General features: G+C 42.4%; 2 protein-coding genes across 7 annotated transcripts in view; one reads left to right on the plus strand and one right to left on the minus strand.

Annotated features, from left to right (window-relative positions):
* The window catches only part of SLC31A1 (solute carrier family 31 member 1), a 39,048-nt gene extending 33,438 nt beyond the window's left edge, over positions 1-5,610 (plus strand). For all 3 annotated transcript variants that reach the window (XM_036121979.2, XM_036121977.2, XM_078061632.1), the window contains 2 exons: positions 908-1,076; positions 2,237-5,610. In XM_036121979.2, coding sequence (XP_035977872.1) covers positions 908-1,076; positions 2,237-2,438 — 371 coding nt within the window. In that variant the 3' untranslated portion in view covers positions 2,439-5,610. The remainder of the gene's footprint in view (positions 1-907; positions 1,077-2,236) is intronic.
* A 2,726-nt stretch (positions 5,611-8,336) lies between these two features.
* Positions 8,337-15,820, minus strand: CDC26 (cell division cycle 26). Of its 4 annotated transcripts, none has more exons than XM_078061635.1 (4): positions 15,654-15,820; positions 13,295-13,408; positions 12,707-12,800; positions 8,337-8,769 (listed from the first exon to the last, which is right to left on the minus strand). In XM_078061635.1, the coding sequence occupies exons 2-4, from the start codon at positions 13,345-13,347 to the stop codon at positions 8,593-8,595; spliced, it is 324 nt and encodes a 107-aa protein (XP_077917761.1). In that variant the 5' UTR covers positions 13,348-13,408; positions 15,654-15,820; the 3' UTR covers positions 8,337-8,592. The 4 variants fall into 4 exon arrangements, with proteins under 4 accessions (XP_077917761.1, XP_035977876.1, XP_077917762.1 ...); XM_036121983.2 differs by having other exon boundaries at positions 12,707-12,828; positions 15,654-15,739; XM_078061636.1 differs by lacking the exon at positions 15,654-15,820 and adding an exon at positions 15,254-15,618.
* Positions 15,821-15,838: the final 18 nt, after the last annotated feature.

Raw genomic sequence — 15,838 nt, forward strand, 5'->3', positions numbered from 1 at the left:
AACTGAAATGTCTTCAAGAAATAGCACTTTATTTTTTTTAAGTTTTTATTTTAATTCTAGTTAGTTAACATAGTGTTGTATTAGTTTCAGGTGTATTTAGTGATTTAACATATAGTGATTTAACAATTCCATACATTACCCTGTGCTTATCACAAGTGCCCTCCTTAATCCCCATCACCTATTTCACTCATTCCCCCCCCCCACTCCCCTCCCCTCTGGGAACCATCAGTGTGTTCTCTATAATTAAGAGTGTTTCTTGATTTATCTCTCTAGTTTTTTCCCCTTTGCTCAAGGAAGTAGTCAACACTTTAAAATGTTGTTTTATGGGCACCTGGGTGGCTCAGTCGTTAAGCGTCTGCCTTCGGCCCAGGGCATGATCCCAGGGTCCTGGGGTCGAGCCCCACATAGGACTCCCTGCTCAGCGAGGAGCCTGCTTCTCCCTCTCCCTCTGCCTGCCACTCCCCCTACTGTGCTCTCTGTCTGTCAAATAAATAAAATCTTTAAAAATACATCTATCTATCTATCACCACAGTCACAAAAAAATAAAAACAAACAAAAATGTTGTTTTATTCCCCTTTTGCATATTCTACATTGTGTCATAACAAGCTGATTTATGACACCAGGTAGCCAGACCTGAAGGTGATTGTTGTTCAGATGATTTTTTGTGTCATAATCAGAAAATGAGTATGTTCTCCAGTGGAGACAATGGTTTTCACTAATTGAAAACCATCTTCACTCTTTTCCCTGTCTGTCTGTCTGCCTGCCTGTGCAAGTAGAGAGGTAGCAATATAATGTATTTGGAAATTGAGAGTAGCTCTCTTCTATGTTGTCTCTCTAGCTTGGACAGCACACCAGCTAGTGATTTTGCATGTGTGACCATACCACCATCTTTTCCTTCCCTACTTAGAAATGGCTGGAGCTTTTGTGGCAGTGTTTTTACTAGCAATGTTCTATGAAGGACTCAAGATAGCCCGAGAAAGCCTGCTGCGCAAGTCACAAGTCAGCATCCGCTACAATTCCATGCCCGTCCCAGGACCAAATGGAACCATCCTCATGGAGACACACAAAACTGTTGGGTAAGAAGACTGAACAGATCCAGACAGAAGTTCTGGAGAGCTGGATGAGTTAAGCAGCAAAACAGCTATTTTATTAGCAACAGTCCTCTTCTTGAGTTAGTAGTGATTCTATATGACCTTGATGAAAACTGTCTCTGGAGGCTAAGGTTGTGAATCATGAGCAGGCCAAAGAAGGAATGATAGGAACCCTTCTGAGCATGAACATTTGTTCTGAATTGTAAGCCTTGGTCACTGTGGAAGAAGGTAAGGAATCTATATTTTAAAATATTTGCCCAAATTGAAAAAGGAAAAAAAATATGTTTGCCAAAATAATAATATGCAGATTAAAAGAAATTCGGGTCAGGTATAGAAGAATGACAGAATCCAATTGATTCTTTCCTATGACAAATTGTATGCCCCCAGCTCTATTTTCATTTTGTTTTATAATATAAGATGTACAGATGTCTGTATTCTGTCAATGCAAGTATTTGGATGACTACTGGCTTTCCCACAGATTGGCAAATGCTTTTTGAGATTTTTGAGTTTTAATAGAAATGTAGGTCTTAAACTAAATTAGAGTTCAAGGAATCCTATAAATCAATATGCTACTTTCAAGTAACCACAATGTTATTTATTCCCATTGTAACTGATGAGCTTATTAAAGCCCAAACATGTTGTGACTTACCAAGGTGACAGAACTAGTGAGCGACAGAGGGGCTAGCCAAGGCTCCTGACTCCTGGTTAAGTACTTTGTACTCTACTTCCCAACCCTCAATTCTATTTCCATTCTTTAGAATGTGAACGTTGCCAAGGTGGAAGGCCTGAACATGTTTAAGTAAGTAGGGGAGGGTTTAGGGCTTCCCTTTTATAGGAGCCAAGGTAGAGTAAGTTAGGGGATTAGTCCTCCTTCGTCTCCTCTCCTCCCAAAGAGGGTTCCTCCTGCTGACATATAACTGTATCTGGCCAATGCTCATTATCCAGGCAGCCCTATCATGTTTCATTTCCAGGGACCATAAACAACCTACATACACACAAGTAGCCATGAGTTGCCAGGATGGCTGTGAAGGAGTCCAGTTCAAGCTGAGCTCCCAACCACAACTGCTCCCCCTTTATCCTGATCTGCAGAGCTGCCTGAACACTCCTGAGGGTCCCTGATGGTTGTGTCCCTGTTTACTCTCCAGGCAACAGATGCTGAGCTTTCCTCACCTCCTGCAAACAGTGCTGCATATCATCCAAGTGGTCATCAGCTACTTCCTCATGCTCATCTTCATGACCTACAACGGCTACCTCTGCATTGCAGTAGCCGCTGGGGCCGGCACTGGATATTTCCTCTTCAGCTGGAAGAAGGCAGTGGTCGTGGACATCACAGAGCATTGCCATTAACGTTAAACTCCATGGTGCGGCCTTATCTATTGCAGTGGGAAGCGGTTCAAGACTGAAAGACGTGATTCCTACTCCAACCTTCCCTTCTTGCTCCTTATCTCCTTACACACACACACACCCCTGCTCGACAGAGGTTTAGCTCCTTATCTCCTTACACACACACACAGACACACACACACCCCACCCCACCCTCAACAGAGGTTTAGCCTACAGTCTCTGAGCGAAGTGAGAACCTCCCTGTTTGTTTCTAATGAGCTGAGATTCCCTCAGGAGATGTCCTCTCCTCCCCCATCATCCTAGATCCAAATTATATGTTCTTGTCCAAGTCAGGTCGCTTTCTGTTCAATGACTTGATCACTGCTTCCTTTTTTACTCTTCTGTTTTTATTTGGTTAACGGACAGTATGTGAATTTGGTGGGTTTTTCCTGGGCCAGTGATGGAGAGAGATTCACTTCAGCTAGGATTGATGGCAGCTGAGGGAAATTCTCGCCCAACTAAACCCAGAACACAAACTTAACATTGAAAAGTGAGCTCCAGTCTTTGGATGCGAGGAGTATGAAGTACATTGTGCCTTTCAGTGTGATGTGTGGTACTGAAATCTCGGTAGTTTGCAGAAAGGTGGTTTGAGACTAAATATGGGCCTGGAGCTTGCAGAAGTGTGTGTGCATTCTTGGGTGGCTGACTCATCAACTTGTATTCCTACTTAACATTTTGATTAGAATGAACTTGTCAATCAAAAAAAGAAAAGATGACAATCAATTTGAGAAAAATAGAAATAGATATTTTAAAATAAAACCATTGATATTTTACTTTCGGTACCTTGGATTGTCACAGCTGAATGAAGCAAAAGAATGTGAATTGTTTTTTGTTATTGTTATCAGGTGTTGGCCTCTGAACCAGTTTTCAAACTTTAGCCTGCATCAGAATCACCTGGAGGGCTTGTTAAAACAAGTGTTAAAACTAGTGTTAAAACACTAGTTTCTGGGCCTCAACCCGGAGCCCCAAAATTGGCATTTCTGACAAGTTCCCAGGTGATGTCCCTGCTGATGGTCAGGGGACCATGCTTTGAGAATCTCTGCTTTAAACTAAGGAAGTGTCACCTGGTGGGGTGAGCTACCTGGTACTGGGCACAGGAATTTTGAACTGACAATTGGTAGGTAGTATGTCTAAGCTTAATTCGTGTACTAAATGCTGCTGGTCAATACTTAATCATTCCACAAACATGTATTCATCTCCAGCTGTGTGTACGTGTGCCCAAGGACTGTAGCTAAAGTAACTTTTATCAGTATGTATGAAATCACTAGTCTTTATTTTTAAAGGTCTGTGGTTTCTTGGAAGTAGCTCAAAGATTAAGGAAGACCTTTGATCTGCAGTGTAAAATCAGCCAGTCATGGGTCAGGAGGGCAAAAGCCCAGCTCTCTCTTCGGAGAGGTTTAGGGTATGGTCTGCTGATGACCAGATTTTCCTCAGCCCCCAATATCCATGTCCACACCAAGCAGATCCTCGTTCTCTATGTGACTGTCTTTGTTACTCTTGGGGGTTTCAATAGATCACATGTGGCCAAAACCTCTTTTTCTCAGTGAAGAATCATATTGGACTTTTATTCGGTTCAGTTAGTTTACACCACAGCCTGGTCCTCAATCCAGACTACCTGTGTGAAGTGACTCTTCCCATGCTGGTCTGTTAAATCCTGCCCTCCTTGGTGCTAGACTCCTGTCGTGCCTCAGGGCACACGAGACAACACACAACTCTTCTGTTGGCCTCTGTTGTGGTTTTGAAGTTTGTACTTTCTCTGTGGGTGCCAGTTAAATATTGGAGAGTGAGGAATGTGTACTTCCCTGGCTTTAAACCAAGAGAAGGTTACGAGCTTACTGGATCGAGGGTAAAATCTGAGAACCAACATGTAGAGTTTTGTGCTTTTCTCTCATTCCAACCCCTTGTAGTACTGATCTTTCGCATGAGCGGAGTGAATGACAGGTAGTGAGAGAGTCCAAAATGAAGGTGTAAATAGCCAATTATTGTCTCAGTAGCCAAGGAATAATAAAACTGTGAGAAATAAAATATGACTCAATGTAAAAGTGACCCTGGTGCTCTCTAGAAATCTTGGCCTGAGCTGCTATAAAATACCCTTTCAGAAACATGACCTTATCAGTAAGGTAAGAAAAATCAAGGCCAGTTAAGGCAAAGTGCTGTGAATTTGAAACTCAATGGAGAAACATCAGTCTGGGATAGGTCTTCAGGTATTCAAGATAGAGTGTCATGAAAAACCTGAATTCCAGCAATTCTTAGATTAGGTTGCCAAAGGAGGAAGGTAGTGAAGGAGAAAAAATGGAAAGCTTAAATTCCATCTTTCTTGAGCTCTTAGATTGTGATAATGATCTCATTGACTTTCATTTCTGTATCCCTGTTGATCTGGAATTTAGTGCCTGACTTTTGTTCTTTTGGATCCAAATTTCTCTTTTCCTCCTTCCCTGTTCACATCTCTGAGAAGCCGGTATTCCCATTTCTTTGGCCCCTTATTCTGCTTTCCTTTACCTTTCTTTCAGTCTTTAATCCCATGTATCCAGTTTATGAAATCTCCCTAGCCCTCCTGAGGCAGTGGAGATACCAACCAGAAGTTGTGAAACTTAGTAGAGACCTGATGCACATTTTGAGGAGAAATTGTCCTGTTGGAATTGCTAGAAGGGCTACCTATGGTACCATCAGCAGAGTTACAGAACCTTAGGTGCTGTCTAAGGAGGAACTCGGAGGAACACGCAGCCCCTCATTGCCTACAAACAGGGAATCCTCTGTGTCCACCAGGGAATTAGAAATTAAGGTTTCTTCACTACTCCTATGGTAGGGCTGTCTGGAATTCTGTTTCAGACTGTGAGGCTCTGGGCTTGGAATCTAGCCACAAGGGGTTTCTTATAAGGAGCTGGAAGGGGAGGGGGCAGGGGTTACACGTTCATGTCATTTCATTTTGATCCTGCTCTCTCCATATGTTTCTTTCAGAAGATACATCTAAAGATACAAAGTCTGCATTTGATATAATGCCTTAATCACTGAGTCTACAATTAATGTTGACTGTTTTAGATTGTAAGCTCCTGGAGAGCAGTATTGCTGTAGTAGGAATGTGTTAACAGTGTCATATGTGAAAGAACAAAATAAATACTTTGATTTTGTGATTCTATGCATGTCTTTCTACCCAGAGTGATTATCAGGATAAGTGGTCTCTCCATTGGCCATTACCGTTAAGTTTTTAAGATGTCAGTCTTCTAAGTGGCAAGATCCCTTTATAGTTTTCATCTCACTCTCGTCTCCTCTTACTCTACTTAAAATGACAAGCTTGGGACACCTGGGTGGCTCAGTCGGTTGAGCGTCCGACTTTTGGTTTCAGCTCAGGTCATGATCTCAGGGGTCAAGCCTGGTGTGGGGCTCCGTGCTCAGCGGAAAGTCTGCTTGAAGATTCTCTCTCCCTCTCCCTCTGCCCCTCCCCCTGCTCACCCTCTTTCTCTTTCAAATAAATCTTAAAAAAATATAAAAATAAAAATAGGGGCGCCTGGGTGGCTCAGTCGTTAAGCGTCTGCCCTCGGCTCAGGTCATGATCCCAGGGTTCTGGGATCGAGCCCCGCATCGGGCTGCCTGCTCAGCGGGCTGCCTGCTCAGCGAGAGCCTGCTTCTCCCTCTCCCACTCACCCCGCTTGTGTTCCCTCTCTTGCTGTGTCTTTCTCTGTCAAATAAATATTAAAAAATAAAAATAAAATGACAAGCAGCAGCTTTCTGCCCACAGGTTCTGTCCCTGTGCTTTAATAAAACCACCTTTTTGCACATAAATAAATAAATAAATAAAAATGATAGGGGGTGCCTAGGTGGCTCAGTCGTTAAGCGTCTGCCTTCAGCTCAGGTCATGGTCCCAGGGTCCTGGGATCGAGTCCCGCATTGGGCTCCCTGCTGAGCGGGGAGCCTGCTTCTCCCTCTGCCTGCCGCTCCCCCTGCTTGTTCTGTCAAATAAATAAATAAAATCCTTAAAAAAAAGACAAAATTTTAATTTTGTTCTCATTTATAAAAAAGGCAATAACAGTACCATTTCAATTTAGGAGCAATATATATAAAGCACCTAGCACTTAATAGGCAACCAAACCATAGTAACTTTTTGATTATTTTTACTCCAGCTTTCATGAAATTAAAGGTAAGCTCTTCTGGATGAGTTTAGTATCTCTTCACAAGCACTTAACTATAATCTAGGAATGAACCCTAGGACCTAAGGAATAAGAGAACCAATGCATGTAATTTCAGTTGTGTCTAAAAGGATTTATAGCTGCAATAGGCAATAAAGAAGCCCTTAATCTGGTGAATGCCTCATTCTTTATAGATAAAATAGCATAAGATAGATAAAATTTCATGAGAACTGAAACAGCATCCCCTCCCTCCACCCCTGAGAACCCCACCTTCTAGACCCAGCAGGGGGAGACTGGGAAAGCAGTGTAGCAACACAGTTTAGAAACGGGTTCAGAGATCAGTATGCCTGGTTCAAATCGCAGCTCTACCCCTTAATTAGCTGAGCATTAGTTTCACCTTTTATAAAATTAGTATCTAGTACTCTCCTCATTGGAGTTAAAGATTGAGATACTCTGCGGAAAGCACTCGGTATAGTGCCTCCGAGTGTTGGCTAATCAGGAGGGAAGCAGAAATTCAGGAGGCACAATGTTTTATGCTTCTGTGCCTATTTGTGCTGGGAAGCTAGTGACAGAGCTTAGGCAGAGGCTTGTTTCTCCCGGTTTTTGCCCTTCCATATTGGCCTTTGTAAGCTTCAAGGTGATATAACTCAGTTTTCCCATCTAGAGCCTGACTTGCTGTGTCTCTAAGACCATTAAAACAACAGAATGGAAGGACCTCGATCAAACTGGAAGAATAAAGGTTTTCTAAGAATGGTTGGAGGAAGAAGAGAAACTATATATCCTCCTTTCCCTGCCTCTCCCACATTCTTTTTATTTTTTTTAAAGATTTTATCCATCTTCGAGAGAGCGAAGAGAGCACAGGAGCAGGGAGAGGGGCAGAGGGAGGAGAAGCAGACTCCCCAGGATCCCGAGATCATGACCTGAGCCAAAGTCAGACACTTAACCGACTGAGCCGTCCAGGCGCCCTTCCTCCACATTCTTAATACCCAGCCTTAAGCTACCCCTAGAAAAATTGGGCAAAATCTTGCTAAGGGGTCTCTTCAGAACTGATGACTCCAGAGGTTCCTTCTACCACAGCTGGCAGTTCCCTGTAGTTGAATTAAATGGTAAAAACAACAGGACATGATTTTTTTTAAACTTTATTTTTTTAGTAATCTCTACACCCAAAGTGGGCCTCAAACTCATGGCCCCGAGATCACGAGTCGCATGCTCCTCCAACTGAGCCAGCCAGGCGCCAGCATGATTCTCAATCACCCTCTCGACTGGCTCTTAGTGGGAAAAATTCTTAGGCAAGTTGGGAAAGAAAGGAAAACTGGAATGATGGTAATTCTGTTAGGAGCATTCCTATTACTGTGTTTCCCTCCACTGTCTGTCCCCCTCCCCAAATTACACTCAGACTAGCTACAAAGCCATTCTGTAAACAGATTCTGGAAACCCACAGCATGACCACCTTTACACAAAATCACTACAATCTAATCTCCACAAGGGCAGGGATCTTTGATTTTGTTCACTGATGTTACTAAGTGCCCAGAACAGTATCTGGCACATAACACGCACTCAATAAAATACTTGCTGAATAGATGAGTTGAAAGTCAGTGCCAGGGATCAACTGAAGTGTTCTGTGCTTCAAGTCTCTCAATAAAGGTGGGAAGAATGATGTTACCTCTTGTAGCAATTACCTTTTAAAGTCTGGGGGGTTAACAGTGCTATGATTATGCTTCATTAAAGGTGTCGCACACTTTTCCAAAAATATATTTATTTTTAAAAACAAAAATCAGACAAGTTTTATAGAGTCCAATTTTCCAGAGACAAACTAGAGTTTAGATTTCCACTTAGAGCAAAAGTTAAGCATCAGTAATCTCATGCAGAAGTGTTTCTCTGCAGGAGGTAAAACATTCTGCTTGACTGCATGCACTCAATTCTCTAAATCTTGTTTGTACTTCTGCCATCATTTTACTCCATTCCAGGGCTCTGGCATGCCAGACAATCCGCCTCTAAAACTCGAAACTTCCAAATTGAGATGAACGATTATTGGGCTTGGGTTGGGGTTTATAACCAATTCGATCATTAATCATTTGTTCCCGGCTCTTGGGGTCACTGCTCAGCCCAATGGCACCTTCTCCATCACTGATTCCTACGACGTCCACTTCCTCCTTTTGTTTCTTACGGGTCTGGAAGTATAAAAGTCTTAGGATTAAGACAACGTTCTTTCCATTAGCAAACATTTATTTGGCACCTGCCATGCACCAGGCATAGGGTGAAGGCTAGGGTTAGGGCCTACAGAACGATAAGCTGAAATCCTAGGTTTAAATGGATAGTAAGAGTACAAGCGGGGATACAGGGACATGGCGAGAAAAGATATAACCCCTACCCTCCAGGATGTCACAGTCTAACAAGGAAATAGGTAAAGAGACAAGGACAACATAGGGTGATCACAGCTATGACAGGAAAGTCCACATTGCTAAAGAGACATAAAGAAGAGATAAGGAGTGGGGTGTGTGTGGCAGAGCTTCAGAGCAGGAAGCTGCAATTGGAAAGATAAATAATATATGAGAAGATGGATGTTAGCTGAAACTACTGTGGTCATCATTTCACAATATATGTAAATTACACCATCATGCTCTATGCCTTAAACTTACACAGTGGTATATGTCAGTTATTTCTCAATAAAACTAGAAAAAAAAAGATAAGTTGGCAGACAAGGGAAAGAGAAGGGTGTTTCTTTTTTTTCTTTCAAGATTTTATTTTAAGTAATCTCTACACCCAACCTGGGGTTCAAACCCACAACCCCGAGATCAAGAGTCCCATGCTCTACCGACTGCACCAGCCAGGCACCCAGAAAAGGGTGTTTCAGTAAATGTATTATTCAAGAGAATAGATGGAAAAATTAAGGGACTGATAAAGCAATAACCACCAGAAATTAACAACTTCACTGACACCATGAAATTAAATGTAACACAGGAATACAAGGTTTTGTGCTATCTTATCAAAAGGCCTGAATTTTGAGGTTTCATTTTGTTTTCAGGTAAAAGGTTTGGCTCTTGGGGCACCTGGGTAGCTCAGTCAGTTGAGCATCCACCTCTTGATTTCAGCTCAGGTCATGATCTCAGGGTTGTGAGATCTGGCCCTGCATGGGGCTCCGTGCTCAGCACAGAGTCTGCTTGAGATTCTTTCCCCCTCCTACTGCTCCTCCCCCTGCTTGCACACTCACTCTCTCTCAAATAAGTAAATTAATTAAATCTTAAAAAAAAAAAAGTTTGGCTCTTAAGTCACAAGTGACTGCAGAATTCACCAAGTCAGTATCTCAGTTTGATCATTTTTTTTTTAAGATTTTATTTTTAAGTAATCTCTACACCCAACGTGGGGCTTGAACTCACAACCTCAAGATCAAGAGTTGCACAATCCACCAACTGAGCCAGCCAGGCACCCCTCAGTTTGATATTTTCGAAAAGAGAGATTAACACTTATCCTATAACTACTACTACCTGACTATAAGATGATATTAGATAATAATATTCTCTGAGAGAGTGAACAAATGTTTTATCTAGCATTCCTTGGAAGAATGGCTTGACTACTCTAACCACTGGAATCGCCGCCATTCTTCACCACTTACTAATGAACTCAGCATTAAATGCCAATGTCACAGTATCATACTAAATCAAATAAGGTATTACTTTATATGTGTGTGTGTGTGTAAAATGACCTTTCTGAGTTACTCTCCAGTCTACACTACCAATAAGTAACATTACAAATAACTTAGTGAAAACAGGTTAAAAGGCAAAGGATACTATCATTTTATAAGCCATGAGAAACTGAGAATGTCCAAATGGTATGAAATCATTTAAAAGGCTTCCCACCATGAACAACTACTGACTGTTTCAGAATCCAGAGTCATCAAAATATAGTTAAACTCATTTCAGTAACAAATGAAATACCAGTTTCTACTGGTTTCATTTTATTTTAGTTTAGGGCAAATCTATCCCTCCCTAAGTTGCTCTAAAACAGGTCAAACCCATTGGATAATTGCCTTTAGCAGAAACACTAACTCAACAGTGAGCTGATTCTGCAGAATCAAAGTTTAGTATGCCAACACTTTATGAGACTCATTACAGCTGAAGTTTAAATCATACTAAAAGGACTTTTCAGTGGAAGGCAACCAAGTGTGCAGAGGCACCAAGATCAAAGTTAAAGATAACTTGACAGTGGAAGATAAAGTAAAGATAAAGATAAATGAGCAAGGACTAGGCCACAAAGGACCTTGTATGCCATCCTAAGGAATCTAGACTTTATTCTCAGAGCCACTGAAGAATTTAAGTCTTATTAATGGACATCATTTAATACTGTGGGATAAGCTACACTTAAAAATACATATTGATGGGGTGCCTGGGTAGCTCAGTCGGTTAAGCATCTGCTTTTGGCTCAGGTCATGATCTCACGGTCCTGGGATCGAGCCCCATGTTGGGCTCCACACTCAGCATGGAGTCTGATTCTCCTTCCTCTCCCTCTGCTCCAACTCCCACTTGTGCTCTCTCTGTCTCACTCTCAAATAAATAAATAAATAATCTTAAAAAAAGTACATATTGAGCTCCTACCATGCTGCAGGGATGAGCTCCTTCCCAAATGCTGGGAGCTCTCCAGTGGAGAAGACAAACATGGTATCTACAATCAAGGTTCCTAATGTAAATGCTACAATAAACAAATCATTGTAAATTATAATAAATGCTATAAAATAAAAGGATAAAGTGCTCTGGGGCGCCTGGCTAGCTTAGCTGGTAGAGCATGTGACTCTTGAGCTTGGGGTTGTGAGTTCAAGACCCACGGTGGGCATAGATTATTACTTAAAAAAAATAAAATTAAAATAAAGTGCTTTGAGAGACCCTAAGGAGGGACAGCATGGATGGGAATGACACCCCTAATTTGAATAGGGTCAAGCAGCCTCTCAGACTAAAGAAGCAACGTTTCAACAGACATGAAGACAGGGGAAGAGGAAAATAACATGTACAAAGGCCATGCACGATAAAACAGCTTGGCGTGTTCAAGGAAATGAAAGAAAGCCAATGTGCCTGGGATACAGAAGCCAGGGCAAAGAATGGCAGGAGCTGAAACCTGAGGAGCCAGAACATACAAAATTTGGAGGTCATGATAAGAAACTGAGATTTTATTCTAAGTGCAAGAAACCATTGAGTTCCAGGGGAATGACATGATCTGAAAATATTTAAAGAGCATTCTAGAAACCTGACATAGAATAGATTAACGAGATAAAAATGGAAGTAGGAAGACCACTGAGGACGCAACTGAGATTGTAGAGAGAGGTGATGGTAACTTGGATTAAGGTAGTAACCATGGAGATGCACGGGGTGAATCCAAAGCGTAGGAAAAGGGAGAACTCAAGAGTGACTCCTAGGTTTCTGACTCGAGCAGCTGCAGAGATACTGACATAGGGAACACCTGAAACTGGCTTGAGGAAGAAATCAAGAGGTCTTTTGTTTACATGTTAAGTGCAGGAGACTGAACAGTGACTCCCAAGGCTCTCAGGTCCAAATCCCTGAACCTCTAAATGTTGCCTTATATGGAAAAGGGTCTTTGCAGATGTGATAAGGATCTTGAGATGGAAACACTATCCTGGATTACATGGGTGGGCCCTAAAATGCCATTCCATGTATCCTTGTAAGAGAAGGCAAAGGGAGATTTCACAGACACAACAGGCAAAAGCGATGTGATCGCGGATGCAGAGATTGGAGCAATGTGGCCACAAATCGAGGAATACCAGTGGCCACCAGAAGCTGAAAGAGTCAAGAAACAGATTCTCCTCTATAGCCTCTGGAAGGAGCTATAGGTCCTGCTGACACCTTGATTTGGGACCAGTGATACTGATTTCAGATTTCTGGCCTACAGAATGGTAAAGGAATACATTTCTGTTTTTTTTAAACCACCAAGTTTGCGGTAATTTGTTACGGGAAGCCACAGGAAACTGAACACATTAAGTTTGAGATGCCTTCCAGCATCCAAATAGAGGTTTCAAATAAGCTGTTGGTAAAAGAGTCTGGAGTTCAAAAGTTAAAGTTATTGTTTTAAATATCCCTAAGGATTCGAAAGTTGTACTCTTACCTCCAGGTCCTTTCGAATGCTCTCAAACTCCTCAATGTCATCAAGCTTCAGCTCCAGGCGGGTTGGTTTTCGCCGCAGCATACTGAGATCGACACTGAGGGCCAGACCCAGTGAACTATCAGCTGTTAGAAATAGCAGAGGAGGAAAAACTGGAGGGGATAAACCTCAGCTACAAATACAAGATCAATTTGTCAGCATGCGTGTTAAAGGAATGGTGATACAAAAGACTCATTTGGGTTCACACATAGACTTCTAAGTCATCAGATGTATGATTATTACATGATGAAGATCCATAACTCTGCAATTCCAAAAAAAACCAGTCTTCTTCAAGAAAAAAAAGAGCAAGCTGCCTATAAAAGAGGATTCTAAGCAACAATCACTTTAATCTTATACTCCAGTCACATTCAAAGAAATACTCTAGCTCAGAGAATAAAGTTAAAATAACATATCTTAATTCAGTATAATTACTGGAGAGTACATAAGCCATTAAATTTGATCGACTCTGCATAAGAACTGTGACAGATTTGTTATCACTCCTGAATACTGAAATCAGCTTACTAAATCTCATGAAAACTCCGTATAACTCACCAACTCACAGGGTTATCCTCAGGGTCTACACAGGTCCTAAATGGATAGGTCATTCATTCATTAAACAAACACTTCTTATGCTCCCTCTCCAGAGTTAAAAGGCATAGCCACAGCCTGTGGGGAAAACAAACACGTAAACAAAAAATTGCAACATATTCTAATAAGGACTCTGATGGAGCACAATGCAATGGCACCACACAGGCACCCAATCCAGTCTGGGTGGAGTATGGGGTAAACAGGGACATGGAAGGCCTTCTGGAGGAGATGTCTTAGCTGACTTGTGAAGGGCAGGCAGAGAAAGGGGAGTAAGGTAGAGGGAACAAGAACACAAAGAGGCTCAAAAGAACAATCCTGAGGCTGAAAGCCCAAGGTAATGCTTATGCTAACAAAAAACAATTTTTTTTAAAGGCAATGAAACTCCCCAAGTCAGTTTAATACCTGTTAATGGCATCATCTTTATATTCTCCATAGCATCCAGCAGAGTGTATCTGTAATAACCACTCAGTACATGTGCTGTTGAATAAACTGAGAAACCCAAATAAAGTTAAATGAACTTTTCTTGAGCACTGTGCTACACTTTTCCATTCCCATTCTTTACATTTTTATTTGAACACAGAAACCCTATGATGCTGGCAAAATTACCTCTATTTTATAAATGAAGTTGAAACTCTTCAGTTTGGTTAATAAATGTCAGCCTCCTATAAAACTTATACATAGGTCACATGGTGAGGATTAAATGAGAATGATGTAAACAAAAGCTCCTTTAAAGTATGTGCAGCTATAGGGGTGCCAGGTTGGCTCAGTCAATAGTGCATCAGACTCTTGATCTCAGGGTCATGAGTTCAAGCCCCACATTGGGTGTGCAGCCTACTTAAAAAAAAAAAAAAAGTGGACGCCTGGGTGGCTCAGTTGGTTTGGTGTCTGCCTTTGGATCAGGTCATGATCCCAGAGTCCTGAGATGGAGCCCTGGGATCCAGTCCCACATAGGGCTCCCTCCTCAGCGGGGAGTCTGCTTCTCTGCCCTAACCTGGCTCAGGCGCACATGCACAAGCCCACTCTCTCTCTTTTAAATAAATAAATAAAATCTTTAACAAAAAAAAGCATGTACAAGTATAAACTATTATTACATCTATTTAGGATGTAGCTAGAGACTTAAGTATACAAAAGAAGAAACATATTCTTCTGTGAAGCTTGGAACAGAACAGGGGATATTCTCAACACAAACAGTGGCACATTACATTTCATATTGTTTTATATTGTTTCAGATATTATCTTGGGGCGCCTGGCTGGCTCAGTCGGTGGAGCATGGGACTCTTTATTTCCGGGTTGTGAGTTCGAGCCCAACGTTGGGTGTAGAATTAAAAATAAAATCTTAAAAAAAAACTAAAATAAATAAATAAATCAGATACTATCTTAAAGCCAATGTAAACAAATGGTAGAGGAAGCCAAAGTTCCAAGAGAGAGTAGGGGAGGAAAGAATATTTCAAAGAAAAAAGCTCTGCTGTACATTTTCTTGTATTTTCTTTAGTTTTCTGCAAACTGTAAAGCTCGCCACTAGGAAGTAGTACAGAGTAAAGGGCAAAAGTTCTCGCTCAAGAAAAAGGGCAGAGGACAGAGATTTTAATCCCACACGCCACTGATCTTGGACAATTAGCTTCATCTTTCACTAGACCTTAGCTTCCTCGTGTTCTGTACTCTGTTGCGTAGATTGAACGAGGTAAGGCAGTGTAAGTTTCTGGAACATAATTTGGCATTTGGTAAACGCCCAATAAACAATAGTTATTATTACTGTAATTGTCCTTGGCGAGGTTAGGGGCGGCTCTGTCCAGCTCGAGGAACACCAATATTTTAAGTATCTCCACCCCCGACACGGGGGCAAAATCCTCGTCTTGTTCATCTCCGCTGCCCCAGCCCCCAGCAGGACACAGGGCCACGCAGAGTTGCCGGTGGGCACTTTACCTGACGCCTTCACAGGCATCTTCTCACTCTGAATCAGATACAAAGACCGGGCTGAAGACAAACAACAAAAGAAGGCCACGGCTCCTCCTTCGGGTCTTTATTTTCCTTTGGCGCTAGAGGGCTCTTCGAGCTTAATCTGTTGCCAATGCCCAAATCCCCAAAAATTCACCCAGCTCAGAAGGCCCTTGGGAAAACTTCCCGACAGCAGAGGAGGAGAACAGCACTCCCTCCGCTGCTCCAGAGTGGCACTCCCGGGTCCAGAGCGAGGGTTTCCATGGCAACATGGCCCTCCGCTCCAGGACGACTAAGCCTCTCGTAGGGCCAGGAGCGACGTCAGGCCTCGGAAGCCCTCCATTTGCTCCGGAGTTCAGCCCCAGGCCGCGCGACTCGACGAACCTACCTCTTTTCAAGCCTGCTCAGCGTTTTCCCGGAACCCCGGCGCCCACCGCGAATCTTCTGCTAAGCGAACTGGACTACACTTCCCAGACTGCTCTGAGCTTCTCTCCTGCAGAACCTCGTCTTCCGCGTGCTTTTCTCAGAGGCTGCACGGTTCACGCTACTCTTCGCGCCACGACTCTTCCGTAC

Source organism: Halichoerus grypus, chromosome 14 (assembly GCF_964656455.1).
Source record: "Halichoerus grypus chromosome 14, mHalGry1.hap1.1, whole genome shotgun sequence".
NCBI classification, from domain to species: domain Eukaryota; kingdom Metazoa; phylum Chordata; class Mammalia; order Carnivora; family Phocidae; genus Halichoerus; species Halichoerus grypus.